At 42.7% G+C, this 23,060-nt stretch overlaps 1 protein-coding gene across 2 annotated transcripts in view; it reads left to right on the plus strand.

Annotated features, from left to right (window-relative positions):
* Window positions 1-710: 710 nt before the first annotated feature.
* LOC117207431 (bone morphogenetic protein 1-like) overlaps window positions 711-23,060 on the plus strand; it is a 54,872-nt gene continuing 32,522 nt past the window's right edge. Inside the window, exon 1 of one of the 2 annotated variants that reach the window (XM_033447666.1) lies at window positions 711-732. Coding sequence is in view for 1 of the 2 variants with exons in the window: in XM_033447665.1 (XP_033303556.1) it covers window positions 6,840-7,035 (196 nt within the window). In the remaining variant the exon portion in view is untranslated. Of the gene's footprint in view, window positions 733-5,939; window positions 7,036-23,060 lie in introns of those variants that run through there. The other variant, XM_033447665.1, reaches the window with a different exon arrangement.

A 23,060-nucleotide genomic window follows, 5' to 3' on the forward strand; every position in this document is an offset into this window, starting at 1 on the left:
GATTCTATCTACAATAATGTATATGCGCTCGAGAATCAAAAAGTCGAGAATAAAAATGCTATAAATTGCAGAGGGCGTGAGAAACATTTTACTTCTTTCGAAGTCGGTATTTCAGAACGTGAGATAAGAATTCCCATGGAGGTCCCATTTAATGTCATGCCTATCCTTCATCAATGACTCTGTTATGAGTAAATGAGATTGTATGACTGCAATCTAAGAGTACAAATAGTTTCTAATCTCAAGTAGGGAAAATGTAATTACAAATGGACATAAAAAGATAGAAAAATCAATAACTCCGTGACATGTAATAAATTGTAGAGGGCGTAATAAAACCTCTGAATGGTCGGTATTATAGAACATTTGACGCCACATAGTGCTCGGTGGTGGCGCGATATGCCGTAAAATTCCAGCATTGACCAGTGGTGCCAGGTTCATTCTTTCCGCGTTTGTCGACCGAGTTAAATATATGTACTTCCTATATTCGCCGTAACAAATCGAAGAGGGCGTAAGGAAGACTGATCTTTTTCGAGGTCGGTAATTTCGAAACGTGAGACTCGGAGTCCCGTATAATGTCAGATCTATCCTGTATTTAGTCGATGAAAATGTAACGGAAAAATGTAACGAACGTTAGTGTCTATCTAAAAAAACGCGTTCGTCTCATTGATCACGCTATTATTAATGTTATACTTCAACTAAGATCAGTTATAAAACGAATTCGAAAATGCATCTTAGGTGAGTACACATTTAAAATTCATATTTATTCTTCACTTTTCTACGCCGAAATGGCATCGACGATGAAAGTAGTCACGATAACTCACAGATAGAAGTACCAGTACTTTCGTTATGACCTTGTTTCGAGCATACGTAGTTCGCGAAACGCAGCACAAGCATTCTTTGTACCCAAGGAATTAAAGCTGTACAAAGCTATTTATCGTTGGTCCGACGAGCAATGAGTTAGTCAATGAATAGGGCCATATATGCAACACGCTCGATGCTCTCCCCCTTTTTGCGCGCAGAGCATAGTACTTCTGCGAAATCAGACAAGGTGCGCCTGCGGGTAAAATTTCAACGTAAAAAAGTTAGCCTTCTGTTTTGTTATTTTTTTGGGAGGAGTTCAGTATCGTTTACGCAGCTGTATGTAAAGGCTCGTTGTAACGAACGGCTAAAAACAATCGTTCCGATATCGAGTTGCACGAAATCGAATGTACAAGGTGTCCCAAAATAAAGTGCATAAGTTACCAACTAAGTTATGATATCAATTGGAATTACAGATATATTTTATCATTCGCGATTCTAAGACGTCGTACGTACGTAAAAAAGTATACATATATTTTTATTTAGAGAATAAAGAAAAAATAAGAAAAAATGTGGTCATAGTAATGGATCTTAGCTTTTTTTCTTTTCTTTTTTGCTATTTTAACCTTCTGAATACTAAAACACTTTGCAGCAAAATTTAATTCCTTCATTCTCGCGATCATTAAAAGTTGGAAAAGTCCTTCCTTTATTCCGAACGATCGTAGAAGAAGCAGTCATTCGCGATACACGATTCCATCGAAGCACATCGTTACGCTGGCTCCACGTTCCATTACCAGAAAATATTCAACCGGAATGATCGATCTGAATATCCCCTCGTAAGTTCGCGAAGCTACCGGTAATACCGACGGTATACTTCCGCCTCGCTGGTAAGATAATCTGCTTCCAGTGTCAGTGTTCTTCAACCTCGTTTTCAATTCGAAAATCACCGAAAACTATCGCGATCTATATTCTATTTTCCACGGCTCGTCGATAAATCACGAGAAACCCAATGAATCGTTTTTCCTTTTAAAATTCACCGAAATGTACGATAAACGTCGATGTAGTTTCCTATTTCCGCCGATTAAAAATTGAAGAACACTGTCGTACGAGAAAGGTCCTCGTGTAGTATCTCGTCGCGGCAGACGTCGCGTTTCGAATATTAAGCTTATCTCGAACGACGATATCGTTAGGCCTCAGAAATGATGTTTAGCCCCGTCCGAGATTCCCCTGCCTCTCGTCCCTCGATTCTTTCTTCTTCCGCGATATCGGCGAAACGAGACTGTCTAACGAGAGACGCAGTCTGGAGAGATGAAAGCTTCGACGCGCATCTAATCGGCTTCATTATGCGCGCAGTAAAGAGCGCATGTTAACGCTGATTAATTGCTCGTTGACAGCTTGTTTAAACGAGCTCGCGCGCTGCTTTTTCGTCCTCCGTATCGGAGAAGGTTTCTCGCTTCTTTCCTCGTTGCCTCTGCCGAATGGCGCCCTTTTTCTTTCACCGTTTTTACCTTTTCTTCCGTTTCTCTTCGGCCACCGTCGACAACTTCGCCGCGCTACGACGCGTCGTTCAACCGCGAATGAATTAAAATCACAATGGAACAATTTCCCCGTAAGACTTCGCTGGCGAGTGTATTTGCCCGACGAGCGATTCACCGGCTACCACCGGTCTCTAAATGAAGTGATCGTTCTACAGCCGAGCAGAGAGAAAAAGTGTTCGAGAGCGGTATATTTATTCTTATAATTCCTTCCCTCGTGAAATTTCTTACGCTTTATGTATATGTGTGATTTTCATATATCATAGCATGATATCATTCATGAATATTTGAAGACCAGCGAAAAAGTGGAACAAGTGCACAGTCTTTCTAATAACGAGATAAGTACAGGAAACGATACGTACAGTTCGTAAGTAGGTTTCATAGGTAGGCTTTATGACTACGCGTAGCCAAGTATTTTAACGTTCGAAGGCATACAGGTTTCTCTATCAATCTTTCCAACTTTGTCCATAATCTTTTTAAATCAGAAATCTTGTCGCTCTCTTTCCTCTGTGTCTCGTTTAATTCGCTGACTAAAGTTCTATCATCGCTAACGAACACTGATAATCGTTAGTTCAGTGGAGTGGAAAGTCTATTACCAAAATCTAATCCCGTTTAACTAGGATCAATTCAAGCACCGTCTAAAACTAAAACTACTGCGAACAAAAACATGCTCCCATCAAAGATAAATAATTTTGTCAAAGTAACAGAAGCAATTACGTATTCTCGCTGAATTAACGATTCAATTATCAATTCTCCGGCTCCTAACCAAACTATCAGCCAAACAACCATTAAACGACCAACTTCCACGTAAGAACCAATCGACCGGATGCGCTTATGGCTAATTTACTGCGGGAATTACATCGAAAACGCGTCGCTCGAGCAGCGATGCTCGGATCCCTATCTTCGAAGGTGTGGGGAAAAAACCTTCTCGGGTTCGATTTCCACGAATTTCACTGTTCGCGCGCGAAAAATTCTTACGCGATTCTCGGTAGCCGAACCAAGCGACAGAGAACGACACACGAGTGGAGAAGCGGGTTTAAGCGGGTTGGGCTTAAACTCTACGATTTTAATTAATGTCGCTTGCTCGGCGACGATCCATTTTACAGCGGCGCCCCTCTGTCGTAAACGCGAGATCTTTCAATCGCGTGGAAAGTTTCCACGTTAATTATTTCGCCATCGAACACGGTGGCGCAGCGGCATACCGAACTGGTGGAGGTGGTGGACTTTCGAGTTTTCCATGTTACGCAACGAAGCGCAGGAATATTAGACAGCGAACGCGAAACGAAACGAAGCGAAGAAAAGCACGCGCGAGCGGAAAAGTTTCGGATCTGGTTCGCAAGGGGATATCGCTTCCGACTGCTCGAATTTTCGGAAAGTCTGCAACCACCGACAAAAAGGCCGTCGTTTCGTTCAACCGAAACGTCCTGCAGGAATAAATTTAAACGGTTCCACTTTAATTGCACCGCCGTTTCCGTTTCTCCTTTCGTTTCTTCGCGAACGGGCTGGGAATCTAACGAAACCGAGCGAACAGAAGAACAAGGGTGTTTAACGTATTTCACGCTAATCGTAGCAAACTTTCCACTCGCACAGAGTATCGTTACGTAAGAGATATTCCGTTGTGGATTGCCACCGCTTTTTCGTTCGTTTAACCACTGCGATTCAATATGATTCGCAGGTTTGATATTTCGAGATTCTGCGTGGGACAATTTACGAGCGATTAATCGTTGTAACGTGTGCGTTTTTGTCTTCGATGGATACATCGACGCATCGTACGTGACGGATAACATAATTGAAGGAAAAACTGTTGTTACGCGAAGAATTTCAACCGTAGGAAGTCGAGCGTGCGATATGAAGCGATGAAATTTTTATCGAGCATCGCCGAAGCTTCTACAAAGGCTTCCACGATTACTGTACCGCTGAATATATTATTACCTTTATATGTAACGTTTCACGTGCAGCTGTGGCCACGAACACCTAACTTATTGCTCCTAATATTCCTTCCCCTAATGATTTTAATTAAACGCCACTCGTGAATCTAACGGTCCGTTTAAATCGCACGAGTCAACCGTTTTCCGCTGATTCTCAATCACAATGATATCATACGCGAAGAAAAGAGTTCTATCGTAATATCGAATATACAAATTTTTGATTTATCTCGTATTTTTTTCTATACCCACCTCGACGATATTCTTCAAGATTTGAATAATTTCCTAATCTTCCTCGATGTGGATCTCGCTTTCCGCAAGTGTCGTGATACCTACGAACGGATTTGTACGAAACTAAAGCTAAACCTACGGGTTAGGATCACATTCGAAGTATCGGAATGATCGCAGGACATTGACTAGTATCTCAGGCTGATCTCTGATTCGTCGCCGTACTGTCGTCAGTCCTGTTTCGTTCGTTCGTGCGTGATGTTAACAGAGAATTCGGTTTTTCCCTCGTACCTTCAGAGATTATTCTCGTGGAGGGTTTCTGTGCAGCGTCGACATGCACTTACCCTCGGATAGACAGGCAGGGTTCCTAAAGGGTGATCCCATGACAGTAATCCGATACTTGACCGATACAGGTCGTTGCGTGGGATATGAAACACGTGTTTCCGTGGGCGACAGGCCCCGCCACTTTTGGAATATTTATCAATATGTGTGGCCGAAAGCGACGCCCCAGCACCGCCACCGTTCTTCTAGAAATAGCGCCTTTTAAGTAGCCTCGCGCCACTGCTATGCACAAGCGGTACCGTTAATTTTTAAATGCAACGGGCGATAGTTTGCCAGGGACACGTTCCACCGTGAAATTCGGCGGTTGTCCGATCTTTTAGCGAACGAAAGCGCGTCGAAAATCGTCGCGGTGACGGTATATGTAAATTCGTGACGAGGATCGTCATGGACGTTCGATGAATTATAGATGGGATTCGCTATGCTACGAATATTCCAGGTATTTGATTCGTATTTGTTTGGATTAATGCTGATTGCCCAACCAGCGAAAAATATACGTTTCGAGATTCCCTTGGATTCTTCTGTTATTTTTTATCGTCGCACAAACATCGACACGTTCAGTGAGAAATCGTTACACGTATCGAGCACGAGGAGGAAACTGAATGACAACGTCGATACGTCCATCGATACAATTTTTTGTTTTTTTTTTTTTTATCTTTCAATAATCTCATGCGTATTCTGATCATTTTTTGAAAATCGACAATCTTTCTCGATATAGAATCGAAGGGATCGAGCACATGCCGCGTTCGCGATCTTTCTGCAAATTTTTACGCGTTGATGTGTACCAGACCTATTCGTTTTTCGAAAGCGCGGAATAAATGCTGACATTTTTTTCAGGGATATATTTATTAAATCCGGAAGCAGATAATTATTTCTTTATTCTTCTTAATTATGCGTATCTAAAATATATTCGAAATTAGTAAGATAAATGTGGTTGCAAGATATTTGCTCGTACGTGGTCGTCGTATCTTTATCGAACGACGGACGATCAAACGCGACGAGAATCGACGGGAATCTATGTACGAGCGAGCGGTACAAGTGTTTTTCGGAGGGCCGAGGATTCTTTAGGGTTCGCTGGTGGCCGAACGACGGAAGCTCGGTCAGTGTCTCGGCCACCCTCGTGCCGTGCAGGTTTGCGAGGGAGGAGACTGCTTGTTCCCGGCATCCCCTCTAGATATACATACATATCCCCCTCCTCCTCTATCCCTCTCTCGACTTAATGCCAGTACGAGCGCGCGCTTTCGAACGACGCGTCGTGTCGGCCGCGAGGGACGATCAGTCTGTTCTCCACGTTCTCCACGCAAGGACGATCGCCGCTGGCAATCCGTCCCTCTAATCTGTGACACGAACTTTGACCCGCGCTCCCGCTCGCCTTCCTCGCGATCGTCTCTTATCGCTTCGTTTGTCCGATGACGTACGCTCGTCATGTTCCTCGATCGGCGTCCGACCCAACTCTTCAGTAGCGATTACGTTTTCATCGCGTGAACACGCGTATCACTCGTTTGCTTCGTCTTCCTTCTACCTTCTGTGACCGCGTATCGGCCGAATCGTCGATTTTACCGTTTTTCATCGCGTCTCGTCTCACGTGTCTTCTCCGGTTTGTTCGTGCTTCGTTGTGCATCTGCGACAAAGGGTAGTTCCTCCTTCGCTTTTGGTCTTCACGTCATTCCGATAGATCCTCTTTGTTCTTTTTTTTTCTCTCTCCTTTTTTGGTCGACTGACCGAGGCGAGGGCAAGGACGACGTGTATCGATCGCATCCATCGAGCGTGACTGAGTTCGGACATGTGATCGGTGGCATCCCACTCGAGAAAATTTCTCCCGCGTTTCGAGTGGTGGTCTCGAGTCGTCGGTGGAAGACGTGCACGTCGAAAGGTGGAAACGAGAAGAGGGTGAAAGAGAAGTAGTGGCAAATGCGTTGGTGTAGGCGGTAGTACGACTGGTCTTTTATGGCCTAGCTGGGTACATAGAGGGAAGAAGGCACTCGTGTCGTTTGGACCCGATATCGACGATATCGAGATGAGATTGCTGCCGTTGCTTTCCATCCTCTGTTTGGCGAGTCGATGCGCCGATTGCCGGGCGGTCGACGCCGATCCCGGGGAGAACGAGAACACCGTCGGAAGGCACAGGCATAAATTCACCGTGGAAGAGCTGTTGAATACCAAGTTCCCTCGTGGCATCAGCGACGACGTCGATGTGGACATCTGTAAGGCGGGTAAGCGAAGAAAAGATATCTCGCGGATAGCTGCGAACATCGGAAACATGGCGTGTCGCGGTGTTTCTTTCTATATATAGAAATCATTGCCATAAAACGAAATATAGATTAGGAACGAAGGATTTCGCGGAGCGAAAAATATTTAGAACGATTCCGATCGCTGCAACGAGATTCTCTTCCTACCTAAAGGGAATTTCAGTTCCCTAAAGGGAAACTGAAAATATTTCGCGTATAAATGACTATTATTTGCAATTAACGAAATATATAAATCGTAAATAAAGAAATTTAATGGAAATGTCACTACGTCGAATATGGAATCCCCTCCCCCGGCAGTTGACCGAGAGAAATTGTGCAATTAATGTACTTCTAATTACATGCTCGATAAATATTTAGATTCAATTAAGCACGAGTGTTCCGGTGCTATGTAAATGCAATTATATAAAACATATATCTTCGATTCGCTATGAAAATGATAAAAATGTGTACGTTATCAGCACGGTGGTATAGATAGGAAAGAAATTTTCCTCTTTTTCCGCTAATTTCGTAATACGTGTTGCGAAATAGTTAACTGTAGGAGATATAATTACGAAGAAGCATCGTTACGCTTGATACCGAATCCGTATGGTATTGCAACATATCGGCGATCACAAGCAAGCGCATTGCTCGAATATTCTCTGTGTATCTTTGCTAGTAGTTGGTCGTGATGTTTCCATTATTATAAAAAGATCTGTCCAAATTGTACGAACATTTAAATCTTCGGATCGCTCGAAAACGCTAAATAACTCGTAACGTGACGTACGTGATGAGAACACAGCTGAGCTCGGCGTTGAAACTATCCACCTCTAAGTGCGAATATCGAGTGGAAGAATATTCTTGTGTGTGAAGCAAATAATCGTCGAAAGGTTATTACTCGGAGACCTAGGTAAGACGTTGGAATCAAGAACGCGCATCCATTGGAAAAGTCTCGATCGTTTCTTGGTCCTTCGCAGCCATAACGTCGGCAGTTCGATCGAGTTTGGCCAACTGAATCAAAGCCAAGCTACCGTTTATATTGTCGCGCATAGATCCCATTTCCCCGGCGTGTCATAAAGCTTGTGGGCAAGATCGAGCGAAAATCGAACGAGAGACGATCCTTCGAGTCTCGAGACATAAATCGAGGCTTATGCTTTCCGAATTAACGAAGCGAAGCCACAGAGACGCGAGGACAGGGCGAAATTGCTCGATGGAGGGGGAACATAATACGAAAAGAGGCAGTAACCCTTGCCGAAGAACCTGGTCCGATAATCTTTCTTTCTCTCAGGGTCTAGCATACTCGTTGTAATAGCTAAGACGAGCATTCGACACTCGAAGGGTCCAGAATCGTTGGATAGGGACTGCCGCAAGGAGCCTTTTATATTTCTCGAGTGATCGTCCTGGACCTGCCTCTAGAAAGAACCGCGTATACACACGAGATCTCTAAAACTGGCACGACCGTGAACGACAATGAAAACCGACGCGATGATCCTTTGGGAAGGTTGTTGGTTTGGAAAAAAGAGAGAAGGCCGAGGACGAATAGAACGTACAACAGAGAGCTCCGTCCACCGTTTCGCTCGGTATCTAATCTCTGTTTACGAAGAAGAACGAGAAGCAGTGGATGATGCTACTATACTGGCATTATCGTATTGTCAGCCGTGCTTGTTGAACGTTCGGTTATCGTTACGTCGATGACCAACACTTGTATTTTCGTGGGGCCATCGGCATAACTCGATATCGAATTACAATTTGTTTTATGAATAATTACGCTCACCAATAACGCGCTTCTGTTTGCGCTCCTAATGGTAGCGCGTTATTGGTGTTGCTCTTTCTCTTCTTTTTTTCCACATCAAATTGGATTACACGCTCTCGTGACGCTTTTTTCAATTTAATAGGAAGTTTTAGTAATTCTTAATCGAGTTTGTAAGCGATATGCAAGGGAAGTTTTGAGTTTTACAAGCAGCTTGATCGATACCCGTTGACAGCAACTCGGTTTCCTTTTCCCTGTTCTTCGCTTTGGAAAATTTCTTCCTCGGCAAGAGCTCCTCCGAGTGTGCAAGAAGCGCTCCCTTCTATCGGAAACTTTCCAAGTTTTCTTCGAAAGCATCTTTTTTTTTCTTTTCCTTCAACCCCTCTTTGTCGGACCGTTTAACTAAACCCGGTTTACGAGCGTTTAACGATTAATCCAAATAAACCGCGAGGCGAAACCGGCGAATAACGCGAATCGGTATCGCGTCGAGCCAAAGTAAACACCGACAAACATCGTACGAAGTCGATTCGGCGGGAAAAACGCGACGGAGACTTGGACTTTCAAACTATGTACCGCAAAAACATGGCAACTTCGATCGAAGTGGAACGAAGTTTCTTCCAGCTACCCGGTATTCTACCGAGAAAACATTAATTTTCCAGTTTTCTCGCTTCCGTTGCTTCCGACGGAACCGCAAATATTATATAACCGATCGATGTACGACTTCATCGGTGTACGAGACGTTAAGGATGAAAAGGGGGATGGGAAAAGGTTGATAATAAAGTACTGTGTACGAATCGTCATCGATTATAATCGTTCGAGCTATTGCTAATTGCGGCTCGACAACGAACAAACGGACCGATTCGTTTTTATCGTTTGCAAATTTGCTCGACGAACCCGCGAAAGAGATATGGAAGAATAAGGGCGGACAGAAAGGGCGAAGGGGGCGAGGTTCGGCTTTGAATTATCCTCTTTCACGGAGAAGTTTCAGCAATTAAGATTAAGATCAAAAGCCAACCGGGTAATGTCTCGAATACCTACCGCCGATGGCACTCTGTTCCGAACAACAACTTGTTATGTCTAGCTTACACTTACCTTTCTTAAGCGTCACTGGGAAACGGCCTTTCGATTCGATTGTACGGATTCCCACGGAAAAGGGAGGAAAATGCGTCGCTCGTTCCGACGAGTAACAAGCCTTTTCGCTTCCGTCGTGGTTCACGGCTCGATTGTTTGCTCGAGTGGCCGCCGATGGTTTATAGGCTCCATGTAATTTTCTCTTCGTGTACATTGCGCGTTGGATTTCATTTACCCAATTTATTTACTTGTTCGTCGTAATATTAGGATATCGGTCGTTTGGTAATTATATATGTTTGATTTCAAGGAAATCTCGTCGACCTATCAGCTGTAGCCAACAATGTGTTAACTTCACGAGAATGGAGATTTTGTTAAAGACTGGTTGAAAACGAGAGAGCGATAGAGAGTCGACGATTTTCCTTTATTACTGTGCGTTACGTTACAACGTGGTATAATCTTATCATAAACCGTCTAGAAGATTTTCTCTTTCTTTAAAAAATTTCTCTCGCCCGCTATTAACTCCTCGACGCTCGGTCGTATACATGATTTTTAAAGTTCTTTGTACGCATAACGCTTAACCGTTAAGATATACTTTTTCGTTCCGCTTCTCTTATCCGCTTTTTCACGCTGCTTACGATTGAATAGTCGAGACGTTGAATAAGTAATAAGCGTCGACGATTGATTAAACGTTTGTCGAAGAAACCGTGGACAATATAGGAAATTATAACGTGCACGTTAGGACGATAGTGCCCATTGATTTTCAAGAGTGTAATCAGCCATAAGTTGAACGTACTTAATGTAAATAAGAACAACGATAATACTGAAAGCCGCGCGGCAGAAGATAGAAGCGAACTTATTAAGTCGGCAACTGCGAGAACTTACTAATAAATATTCCGTGAGTGAAACAATTTATCCCCGTCTGATTTGAATAAAAAAAGACGTGGCTCACTGTTGAACGGCTCCAGTAATAGAACGTTCATTCAGTGGCACTTAAAGGACAACACTGTCCTTTAAGTCTCGTGCTATTAACACTAACACTAACAATAACACTAACACTAACCCTAACACTAAACACTAAGTACCAAGTACTAAAGTACCATGTACTAAAGCACTAAAGCACTGAGCACTGAAGTACCAAGTACTAAAGCACTAAGTACTAAAGTGCTGAAGTTGAAGTTGTAGTTGAAGTTGAAATGCTGAAGCACCGAAGTGCTGAAGTGCTGAAGTACTGAAGTACTGAAGTTCTGAAGTACTGAGGTGCTGAAGTGCTGAGGCACTGAAGTACTGAAGTGCTGAAGTACTGAAGTACTGAAGTGCTGAAGCACTGAGGTGCTGAGGTGCTGAAGCACTGAGGTGCTGAAGTGCTGAAGTGCTGTTGTGAAGTACTGAAGTGAAGTTGAAGTACTTCAACTTCAACTTCAACTTCAACTTCACTTTAGTGCTTTAGAACTTGGTGCTTTAGTGCTTTAGTACTTAGTGCTTGGCACTTTATTACTTTAGTGTACTACCCATATTGATTTTCTGACACAGAAAAACATTTGTTTAGCCGCCACAATACGCGGTAATGATAAAGATGCCGTAATATGCGATTTTGTGCAACGCCAAATTAATCTTTCATCTGCCGCATACGTATTCCAACAAAAATAAAGATACTCGTTGTATTACAAATTGCTACTTGTAAGCTAGTTGTCGCGGCATATCCAAAGATTTTCATTTTTCGATACAATCTGTTACCTCTATGTTATTGTAACAACGCGATATTCATTGAGTTAAAAGATCGTGTCAATTTATCAAGGAACGCATTGTACTAATTCAAATTTATCGCCTGCTGACTACTTATTTCGTACCTAGTTCTTAAAATGCGATTTTTCCCATTTTATACGATTTATCTTATTCAAAAAAAAAAAAAAAAATTAAATTGACGATCGATCAACTCTTACTTCGCTAAATTAAATTCTTTATGTTAGCAAGTTTCATCACTATGATTCTCAGCCATTCGAACGTTCCTTACACTTACCCAATTATCGATGGAATAAAACATGTGTATCAAGATAGATAGATTTCGCGCGAAAATGAACGAAAATCTAGGAATTTAGGCGCTTGTTTGCGGAGATGACCTTTCCGCCGTAGGATTTTTCACCGGTGCGGTGAATTTTTTCTTCTCGTCAAACTGCACGGGCCATTATGGAGGCAATTATCGGCGCGACTGACTTTTTCCTATCTCGGCTCGGTGGAACTTCCATGAAATTACCAGCCCGACGAGAAATGGAAGATTTTATTTCCCCATATCGATCTCCGCTAAGGTTTTTCCAACTCCGCTTCCTTGCGTCCATGAAGCTTTCTTCGTCGTTTCTTTTCATTTTCTCCCGTTGCTTCCTCGCAACTGATTCAAGACAATAGGATTAAGAGAGAAGAAATAAAATACCCGATGTTTGCGTCAAAGAAGAAAAAGAAACACATCCTAGAAAGCGTCGACTTCGAAGATTCTTATTAACAAAGAAGTTTCTACACGAAAGGATGTACACGCGTTACGATACTAATGGGCGTTTTGCATATATGGAAGAATAATTGGGAACGATAAATCCCGCCTATTCCCAGAGAAATTTCGTGTAAATCTTCGATTCTTTGGAAAATTGCACCGATATATCGTGTCGGATACGATCAGAATAATTGTTACTGTTTAATACACCTAACCGAAGAAGGTGCGTGTTAGCGGAACGTAATTGTAGAGCGATGATCAATTAAAACAGCCGCTCTAAATCATATCCACGCTACTGTTAATTAGCCAGGAAATTTTCTGCAGTTTTTCCTCTCACGCTGCTTTACAATTAAAATCTTTGTCGGCCGCTTGCGTAGCGCGCTTATTACGAAATATACAGCGTGACTCTTAAGAGGTCCACGTGAGCTCATTGCCCGGAAAAAAACACTTATGCAAACGACAGGGAAACACTTTCTGTTAGCATCGTGCTTGTTCCAAAACGTAGAAATAAAACTTTCCAAACGGCGATATTTAAGTCAAGCAATTATATCTGTAGATACTTGAAACGAAGCAACAATAAACTCCGTAAGATCTTACTTTTTACGCTTGGAGAAAGAGAGAAAGAGGGATATCGGAAAAATTGGAAAGAGAGAGGAGGAAAGGTATCGGGAAGATGCGAGCCACGGCCACGAAATGTTCCGTGGAGCGTAGTTGACGTAGGCGGGTCTAGCCGCAATTGGGACATGAAAAGCAGGTTCGTCGAGCGTGCATCGGTCGCGTGCAGCGAGATGCATTATAGCGCACGCGAGCTGCACGATACTCGAGCGGTCAGTCTTTTCATCGGGCCGAGTCTAAAGCACGCAGAACGGTACCTCGTGCTTTTTGCTCGTTAGCTCGGGACGATCTTCGTCGTGACCGCGCGCTGGATCTTACGTGAACGAGGATTTTCCAGATCGATCTTGCCTTCTTTACCTTCTCTTCGTTCCCTTTCCTCTCTTTACTTTGTTTCTTTTTCTTTTTTTTTTTATTTCTACGTTTCTTTCCACGTTTGCCGATCCCCTCTTGACCACCGTGATCGTCGATAAGAGCGTGAAAAAGGGGAAACGAAGCAGAAGGCAAAGTTCAAAAAGTTCCCTCCAACAGAACGCGAAACTCGATGCGCGAATGCACCCGATACGAGATGTATAAATATCGATTTTATAGAATCCGCACGCGTATGGGGAGAACCGCGGCTTCTCGTTGGCCACGACGGAAAAGGTAGAATCGAAAGGTGTACTTCGAAGGTTTCGCGTGTTTCAGAGGATTTCACCGTACGTCGGTCTATCAGCTGTTTATTGTGGATTACACGCGATTGCGACGTGGTTTTAGCAGCCACCGTCGCTTTGCTTCCGCGCGAAAATTGATCTATCGTCGATAGCGCGTGGAAAGCGCGCGAATACGTCTCACGAGTGCTTACGCGTTTACGTATATTCTTCGGAATATACTCTTGTCCTGTAAATAGGTAAGGTAAGATAGAGTTGTTCGAACCGAGCAAAGTAATTTATTAACAGCGTTGACGAATTCTTCGAAAAGTTCGTGGCGATTCTATCGTAAACTACCATGGAATAATGAAATGTTATGAGAAATCTCTGGTTGGATATCAAAGTGTATTATATACAAGTGTAAGAAGAGAAAGTTAAAATTCGTTAACAAAACACTCGCGCGATTTCCAATCCGTCAAAACTATTACGGTCAGATGTCAACGTTATTCTTTTGGATGTTGCGTAAAATACTACCCGTTAATTCTAACGAAGCACGAAGCAGCGAGTCCTCTCTGATTTTTACACGAGTCTCGTTTCTTCTCGGTGAAAAGAATTCCTCCTTCAGGGGGAAGGTTTTCAACGGAGCCGAGTCGGTTATGACGGTCATTACGCGATGAATTTTAATGCATTTTAGCATTCTCGACATTTCCTATGGCAGCTTGAAAGTTCCGCGAACTGCCCCTAACGGATGGACGTACGTACGTACGTACTCTCTTTCTTTTTTTCTCTTCCGTCTCTCTCTCTTTCCTCCACTCTCGTTTCCTCTTCTCGCGTCCCATTCAACGTTCTCACTTTGTTTTTCGTTAAACTTTTATCTCCACGAAACATGCGGTCAGGTTTTCCGAGTTTCCCACTCTTTTCCATTTGGCCGACGTTTCACTCTTACACCCCCGTTGCATTGTTTTCTCGTATATCGACTGGCTAGTGCATAATTCGTAGGCACTTCGGAGTGTAAAAAATCAAGGAAAGTATTTTCGTTTCTACGCTATTGGATTTTTTAAAGGGATTCGACGTTCGAATAAATTTTGTACATTCCATGCAGACTTTTCAACTCCTCTCTGCTTTTGCGTAATTTTTATTAAAAATGCTTCATACTTTTGCTACCTACGAATAATTCCAGTCGGAGACAATGTAAAAATTTAATTTTCTCTGCCTCGTTTTTAACTCCGGAGAATGTTAACGTTACGAAAGTTTCCTTCTAAGTGATGTATAACGGAGTAAGAAAGGAGTGAAAATGAGGAGCAAAAGATGTTAAATATATTTATGGACATTTCTGACTTTAATCTCGACCATTAACGATTATTCGTTACGAACGACTTAAATATTTCGCGGAATCGTTGAAATTCGTTATTTTTCTCAACATCTCACGAGCATAAATCTTCTACGCGAGAATGCTAACTATTCTATTGTAACAAACTCGCTGAGAATTTTAGGACGTTTAAAACACTGAACACGTGGATGAATCATAAGATTATTCGAGTGGCGCGCATTCCATCCAATTCTTGAACAGTCGGATAGCTGGAATAATTTTCTACCGTATCGCTATATGTTCTAACGTTTCGGGTCCATCCGAGGAACGACAGCAACGGAAGAAACGGAGTAACATTCCAATATGCATTGCTGACTTGATCGAAAATGGACGCGAAATGAACGTAGCAAGAGAACAGAACGACCCTCGTTATTCTCGCGAAAAATGTTTCAAACTGCTGATGATAGTCGCACGATATCGACATAAGTATTTAAAGAATGTCGGACCACATTTGTCTGGTATATACGCGAACGCTATAATAAATTACTATGGTGCGCCAATACTTTTTCTAGTCACTACGTATCCTTTTAATTCCTTAACATTTTATTCCTTTGGAACGTCTTCGTCTTCATTTTGTAACGTCTATTATAACGTCTACTTTATTGTGCCGTAACTCTGTGCGAGACAGTTTGGTCGAAGAACTCGAACAAGGTAAACGCCGATAAATCAGTCGTCGAAAATCAGAGCTCACTTCTCGATCGTAATTGAGAGTTCGCGTGGAGTTGGTTGCGATTCCCTGAGGAACTTGTCCATGAAATCAATGAAGCCCGATTCAGCTTCACTTTCAAAGAGCTGGAAGTTACACTTGGTCCCCTAAAGAGGAACCATAGAAGACCGCTTTTCATTCGGTCGTCGGAATATGATCCCGCTAAATTCTTATCATCTTATTCCGTTACGTTGCAACTTTCTCAATTACTCTTCTTCTCTTCGCCCTTGTCGCTGGCCAACTTCTCCCACACACCGACGAATCCAAACACGGTATAACGTCTCGGTAATACGTTATATTTAACCGCGTAGTTATATACACAGGGTGTCCCGTAATATGTAGGATCCCATTTCAAGAATTAAACCCCTCGATAGCCAAACTGATCGACTCTATCTTTTATCAAATTAACGAAAGGATGTTGGAAAACTTTCTTGAACCAGCGTATCTTCAAATACGTCACAATGGTTCGAGCATCTCGTGTAAAAGCAATCGGGGAAAAATGACAGGATACGATACTCGTTTCTCGTAAATATTCGTACGAATATTTTTCATTGTCACCGATTCCTAAAACCAGTTCCATATAATATTACAGAGCAGCCTGTACGCGCATATAACGCGTGGAATCGGCGTTACAAATCTAGAGCTCGTTTGTCACCGAGCATAATTTATCCAGCCAGCGTAACCCAACGTTATAAAGTTAAATCTCATCAGGGAGCAATCCCTTAGGATCGTCCATTTGGCAATTAACTGACTTTGTCTAACGGTGTTCTAAATACCGAATTCGAGCGGTAGATAGCTGAGACGGTCTCGTCGAGACAACGTCCAGGTAGCACCAGGCTGTTCGCATATTGTACATAGTAACGTGGCGTGGCCCGCGCACGACCTTAATCCTCCGAGGGGCGAACGAGTCCCACCGGGCTGAATGGTGCACATCGATATAATACAGATGTAATATCACACCTCTCGTAGTAGTTACGTGTCGCCCAGTATTCCGATACGTCCGCGCAATCACGCGGTTACGCGCTGGGAACACGCCTTTGCTCCGGAAATAGATATTCCTTCGGAGCAACTCCGCCAGGAATTCCAAGCATCACGTGAGAACGCCTCGAGTTCGTTCGCGGAACGGGGTGACCGCTCTTCGAATCGAACATCGTATGTCTCGATTTACACTGGTGATGGTGTACGCCGCAACGTTTCATTGGTATTTAGGAGAGTTGGGCAAATGCGATGGCCTCTTCGAGACATTCCACATTTCGCGAAAATGTTGGGCAATTGGATCGTATCTATAAAATGGCATCGTATTTGCGGGCTCGTCTTACGGCGTTATCGAGTTAAAGAATTTTATCGTCTTTCTAATATTATTTCGGATAACTTATGTTCGCGATATAAGATTTATAGAGGTTCGTGGTGGTGGAATTTATTCGCGCTATTTCGCAGCAGTGTTGTGTTTGATTAAATCCTATCGCGCGTTGTAATGCAGCGCGCATTCGTACATTCTGCGTGATATCGCGGAATATATGGAATGCCATTTATAAAGCGACCGCAAAGGAACATGACTTTATTGGATATTAGAATTTTCTTTGTACTTCTTGCAGGAAATTTGATTCGTCGTGCCGCGTAAGGAGAAAACATACAGGGTGATCCTCTCCGACAATAGATCTTATTGTAATTATTCTAATCCTAGAAAGCGTAAAAAAAGGCGCTCGGTGATCAAACTGAGAAACTCTTGACTTTCTGCAATTGAAAATATAATTCCGTCCGGTGTACGATATCTATCTCTGTTTGCACGAAGAAACTGTACCGGCGCGAGCGTTCCTTTAAAATCGTTTCTCGATAATATTATAGAGGGGGTGTTTTTTCCCCGCGTAATTGCATTAGCGAAAGGTCCCGGACTAAAATCGCGGGAAAAAGCGAACAAACGAACATGTACGCGCGAGAGCACACAATGGAGCAACGTTTAAACGAATAATTTATTGAAATTCACCGGAAGGAAACGCTCTCCCCTGTACTTCCACTTTTCCCTCCTTCCCCTGTTTGTTTTCGATGTACATATCTTTTAATGAAGTCTGTTAAACAAGCGACGGGGAACGAGCGCATCGATGGAAAAAGCAGATCAAACGTTCCTGCGGCGTATACGCCACGAACGAAACGGGATAACGAGATATAGAGAGAAATAACAACGAGGACGATTCTCTCGTGACACGATGTGGCGTTTACCGCTAACGAGCGCGCTAATTGGCATAAACGAAGCCGCGCCCGCGGGAGTGTAATCAAGTAATTCGATTAACGCTGTCGTCTAGTTCCTGAATGTTTTTCTCTCGTGTAACTTCGCGATTTATAAACCACCCACGCGTACACTCGTCGATATGATTTTCAATAACAATGCTTATTCCATCTGCCCAATTATCCGACGATAGTCGTGTTTCGCTACAGCGTCAACGAAATTTTACAGAGTTTCGTATAACGTGCATGATAGGTATATTCGTAGAAATTTTCCGTGATAAATCGAATGCTTTCGTGAATTATCGTATATACGATTTACCATATCGAGATATTAATTACACGAAATTAAACGAACCTTGTTCTTCGGCGGATATTATATTTTTCACCGGCATTCACCGTTGACACGCGACAACTCGAATTACCTTCCGCCGCTTTAATTCCGAAGAGACGCAACACACGCGTCCCTCGCCCCGATTTTCCTTTCTTTTTTCTTTCTTCCTTTCCATAGTTTCGCCGCGTTCTTCTCCTGTCTACCCACTCGTTACCATTTTTCTTTCCTTCGCGCTTCCTCTTCTTTTCTCTTTAACCCTTCAACGTCTTGTTATAATGAGATATACACTTGTGCACTGGCTGTCGTTGACAATAGTAACAGAATGTCGAGGGTTTGCTACGACGCTAAGGTCAGTTGTTGTCGAGTTTCTTAACAACATAATTAAGTGAGGAGAAAATTAATGAACTCGAGAGTCTGCGCCAGGGAATTATTATTTTTGACAGTTTCGAACAAAATCCATCGATCTCGTAGTGTGTTGCGCGCTCGGGCGTAAAACTGCGATTAATTAATTATTTCGGTGTTCGATGAAAATTTCCAGTTATGTTTTGAAATTTCCAGCCTGCAACGTTCTCGAGCATATTTTACGAAGTATTTTGCCAGAGAAAAAATACCAAGAGATTAAATTGCGTCGATTCAATTAGCTCCGGTTAATGATATTCAAATAAATCGATAAAAAAAAATATTTCGAGGGGAAACGCCCAGCTTTGAGCATCGCGCGAAAAATTGCTACTGATTATTACCATTTGACGAGATATGAAATTACCAGCAGATAGTTAATATAAAATCGGTCAATAATTTTTTGAAAGGTTTTAGAGTAAGCTAAGTATCGAAATTAGATCCATTTCACGCCATTAATGGAAGCAAGTTCAAAGCGACTAAAGTGGCTCGAAAAGTGTGGGGCATGAAAAGTGAGGGGTCTATCGATTCGTCTGGCACTAATTTCGTAGAAAAAAAAAAAAAAAAAGAAGAGGATCGAAAGACGATAGCGTCTAACGCACGCGTCGAAACAGCTGGAATTTTTAAGTATAAGATATCTTATTATTCAATCTACTATCGTAGACACAACGATGTAAAATTCCTATCCAAGATCTTGCGTTATCATATTTTCGAATTAAAGTCAAATAAAAGTTTCCACATGATAAAACAAACCTTCGCTGAAGCAACAAATATCTTGCGACGTCTATATACATCTTCAGATTGATTTTAAAAATCGGTATAATCATGTTAGTTGCACTGTGTCTCGTAATAATACTAATGAAATTTCGAAACAATTTATATAACACGTACGTATATGTACATCATATCCAATGTATACATCAAAGTTTTCTATGGTAAACGTCAAAATACTTTCGCGAGCCACGATATATCTCTTCGATAAACGATAATACTTAACCTAGGAAGTGGGCAGAGGTCAAATAACAAATTGATTCGTTGGTGGAATGGTAACAGAAGCATAATCGCTTGGAAATCCAGTAACCTACAATAACGCATCGAGAAACGGCCCCTTCCCTCTAATCCCTTGCCCCGGTAGAAAGGCATTATACGAAGTAAACAGAAATTAAGGGTTGGTCCGACCCTCATCGGCGATCTCTGCGGATGGCATTCTCCCTGCACTGCACTTGGCAGCTGTCCAGTCATTTCTCTTTCTTCCTCTCTTCTCCTTCACTTTCCAACGATTTTTCTCCACCGGTGGCCAGTCAGTTTTTGCGCCGCTGTTTCCGTCGCCGTTGAAATAATCCAGCCGCAAATACCGCTTTAATTATTCCATTCTACTTAACAGCACGGTCCACGATCGCGTTCGGTCCCTTTCCGGTTGCGCGATAACCGTTTTCCTCCTCATTTCGCTGAGCAGTTGGTCAGCTTGTCTGCCCTCCTCGTACACGACTGTTTCCTTTTTGCGCGTGTTTCTTTCTTACATTTTTACCCCCTTCTACTCTAACCCTTATGCAAGCAACAGAAATGTTATTAAATGCCCGAAGAAAAATCACTTGCGACTCGATACAAGACGCTTCGCGTTTCTACGCGTAAGTATAGTAAGACCTACGCCGTAAGCTCTTTTAAACGAATTCTCGCGGGAGAAAAGAATTCCGTGTTATCGAACGCGGCCGATCTTCAAGATGTTTTTAGTCTCGCGCATATGTAGCACGAGCGGGAAGAAGAGATAGCTACGTAGATGGTTTAATTACGGGGAAATTAAGGCCATCCTTGACGAAGATTTTTGCATATTTTCCTTGGTCTACTTCTTGTTTGCATTTTTTGCAATTTTTATCTCTAAAAGATACGCTGTTTCATGGATGATTTTATTCAGCACGAGAAGTTTTAGCTTTTAACGTTATGAAATTCGCGTTATTAAAATAGGAATTATTATTTCGAGGAAGACGTCGTCGCATTACGATAAAGGGATATCGTTCACGGTTTTAAGCTATAACTGGTACGCGTTTCACGAGAAAGTTACCCCTTCCGTGAAACGTACTTTACGACGAGATCAAAGAAAATTTAATTCACTCTCACTTCATTAACGTCCCGCGAAAGTGTAGCTGCAATTCTTTTTTTCGTTCTCGATATGAAATTAGGTGCGCCTTTCTACGCGTGCCGCTGCTTCCTGCGTCCTAATAGTTCACAATTAACGCATAATTACGCTAATCGAGCTCTATGCGACTTCTTTGTTAAACTATTATATGCGTTTCTCGACAGATTTCCTACTTCAAAAATTTCCTTCGCGTTGCCACGATAGAAAATTCCCACTTCTTTTTCCGAATCGACCGAATTAACTAAAAACAGTTTATAAATAAAATGTTGCGTTAACGAAACGCAGGTCTTGAAACCTGGTTCAGTTATGCGATCCTAGGAAGTAGAAAGAGATAAACGCGGATATTCATTTTTCAATGGAATTCGGTGGTCTCGTATAATATAAATACGCGGCCAAGTAGCGGCTAGCGCTATTTTTCACCGAAGGAAACGAGCACAAGCCATATTGTAGTTCGGGTAATAGCATAGTATAGCGGCCCATCAATCTCCGCAACAATTTATTGCGAGAATTTTTCTCCGTATCGAACGCGAAGAATACCGGTGATCATCGGTTTAACAGGCATCGGTTGACACGAGGTAAAAACGAATCCTCGAGCATTCGATTCTTTTGCGACTTTGCCGCCAACAAATTGCCCGGTGTGTCGCGCAGTTGACAATAGACGCGTATCATTGACGGACACGCGTCAAAGTAATTGAAAACCTTTGAAAGCAAATTGTGAACGAAACGGATAAATGGATTCGACGATACAGAATGATTTGTCGTTGATAGTATCTGCTTTAACACTGTCGATCTAGCGAACAAACGATAATAAAAGTTGCGGTGATTATATCGCGAGTTTTATCGGATAAGTTCATAGCATTCTTAACATTACGAGATCACACTTTATTTGCAGTTGTTCGTAATTGTTTGTAGTTGCAGAATATTCGAATATCAGGATGTTTTGACGATAGAACTTCTCGAATTTCTAACTGCAAAGTATATCCTTGGTAGCATTCTACTATCGCAAAGATTCCGTCAAGATCGATCGTTCGACGCGAATCAAACGTCCCCAAATTTCCGAGCTGAACCAAGGTCCGCTCACGTACTTACACGCATACGTCAAGGGGTGCCATAAACTCGGATTTCCACGTGCATTATGCGCGGCTAACAAGCAACCGTGTCGTTTGTTCAAATTTCAGCAGCGGAAGCAGCACGCCGGAACGTCGAAATAATTCTCGCTAGGTTGTGCAGCGCGAATCGCCGTCGTATCCAAGAACGTCCGAACGTTACTCGGTAACGTGACCGTGTCTCCGCTTTGTTCACCGGGGAAAGAGCAAGGAAGAACGTTGGCAAGAGAGAAACAGAGGGTAAGAGAGATGCGAGAGAAGAAGGTGAGGGGGTGCAAGAGGACCGACAGTCAACCTCGTTTCATTTAGTCTTGTCCTCGGCCCGTTTCCTTCGCGTACGGGTTTTGTTCTCCCCGACTTTTCTATCCCACCACTGTCCACCACGTCCCTCTTCCATCCTCGTCTTCCAACCGTTATCCCCGGCCTGTTTCCGGCTTGAACGCCCACCTCGCCCACTATGTGGGTCAGAGACACCGCGTATACTATGGTAACTGTAGCAGCGTGTCGGTCGTCCGTGTGCACCGCCTACGATCGAGCAGGTTCAAAATTTCACTTGGAATTCCGCGGTGGAATGTGGCAACCGCGAACGCGTATGAATCGAGAACGACCACGACGCGATGTCGCGAGCAAACATCCGATCCGATTCTGTTTACCGTACCGTGACGACCAAGTTTCTTCGCGTTTTATCTTCGACGCGAATAGGCGGATAATTTTCCCGTCTAAACGACCGGAAAATTTTTACCAGTTCTACGTTTTACGTTTGCACGATAATAACGCGCGGACACATGATTCGGTCGGTAGAATTAACGCGCGTCTGTTTCTAACGGAGCGGCAAAAACGACAGGTTTTTGGGAAAAGCGTGTGGTGTAAAGAAGAACAATGTTTGTTGGCTTCTTTTGACGAAGAATTACGCTCTTTTATACTCGCCGTGTTAAAAACTAGAATTTCGTAATGCACGCTGATTAAAAAAGTTGCAAATGAATCGTTACGTTAACGCTACGTTGACCACGATGGATTAAAGTTGGCGATTATCTGCCTGCAATAAATTAGTTTGTGAAAACAGGTCCTTCGTTTTTCGAAATATTAAACGTTAATTCGTATCGGGCTTAACTAACAAAACTTAAAACTTCCGAGTCGCTCGATTAAGGATAATATTATCATTCAAAGAAAATTTTCCAACAACAAAGTTCGATATTGAGATAAAAGT

The sequence above is a fragment of the Bombus bifarius genome, unplaced genomic scaffold (genome assembly GCF_011952205.1).
Source record: "Bombus bifarius isolate JDL3187 unplaced genomic scaffold, Bbif_JDL3187 scf7180000008030, whole genome shotgun sequence".
Lineage (NCBI taxonomy): Eukaryota > Metazoa > Arthropoda > Insecta > Hymenoptera > Apidae > Bombus > Bombus bifarius.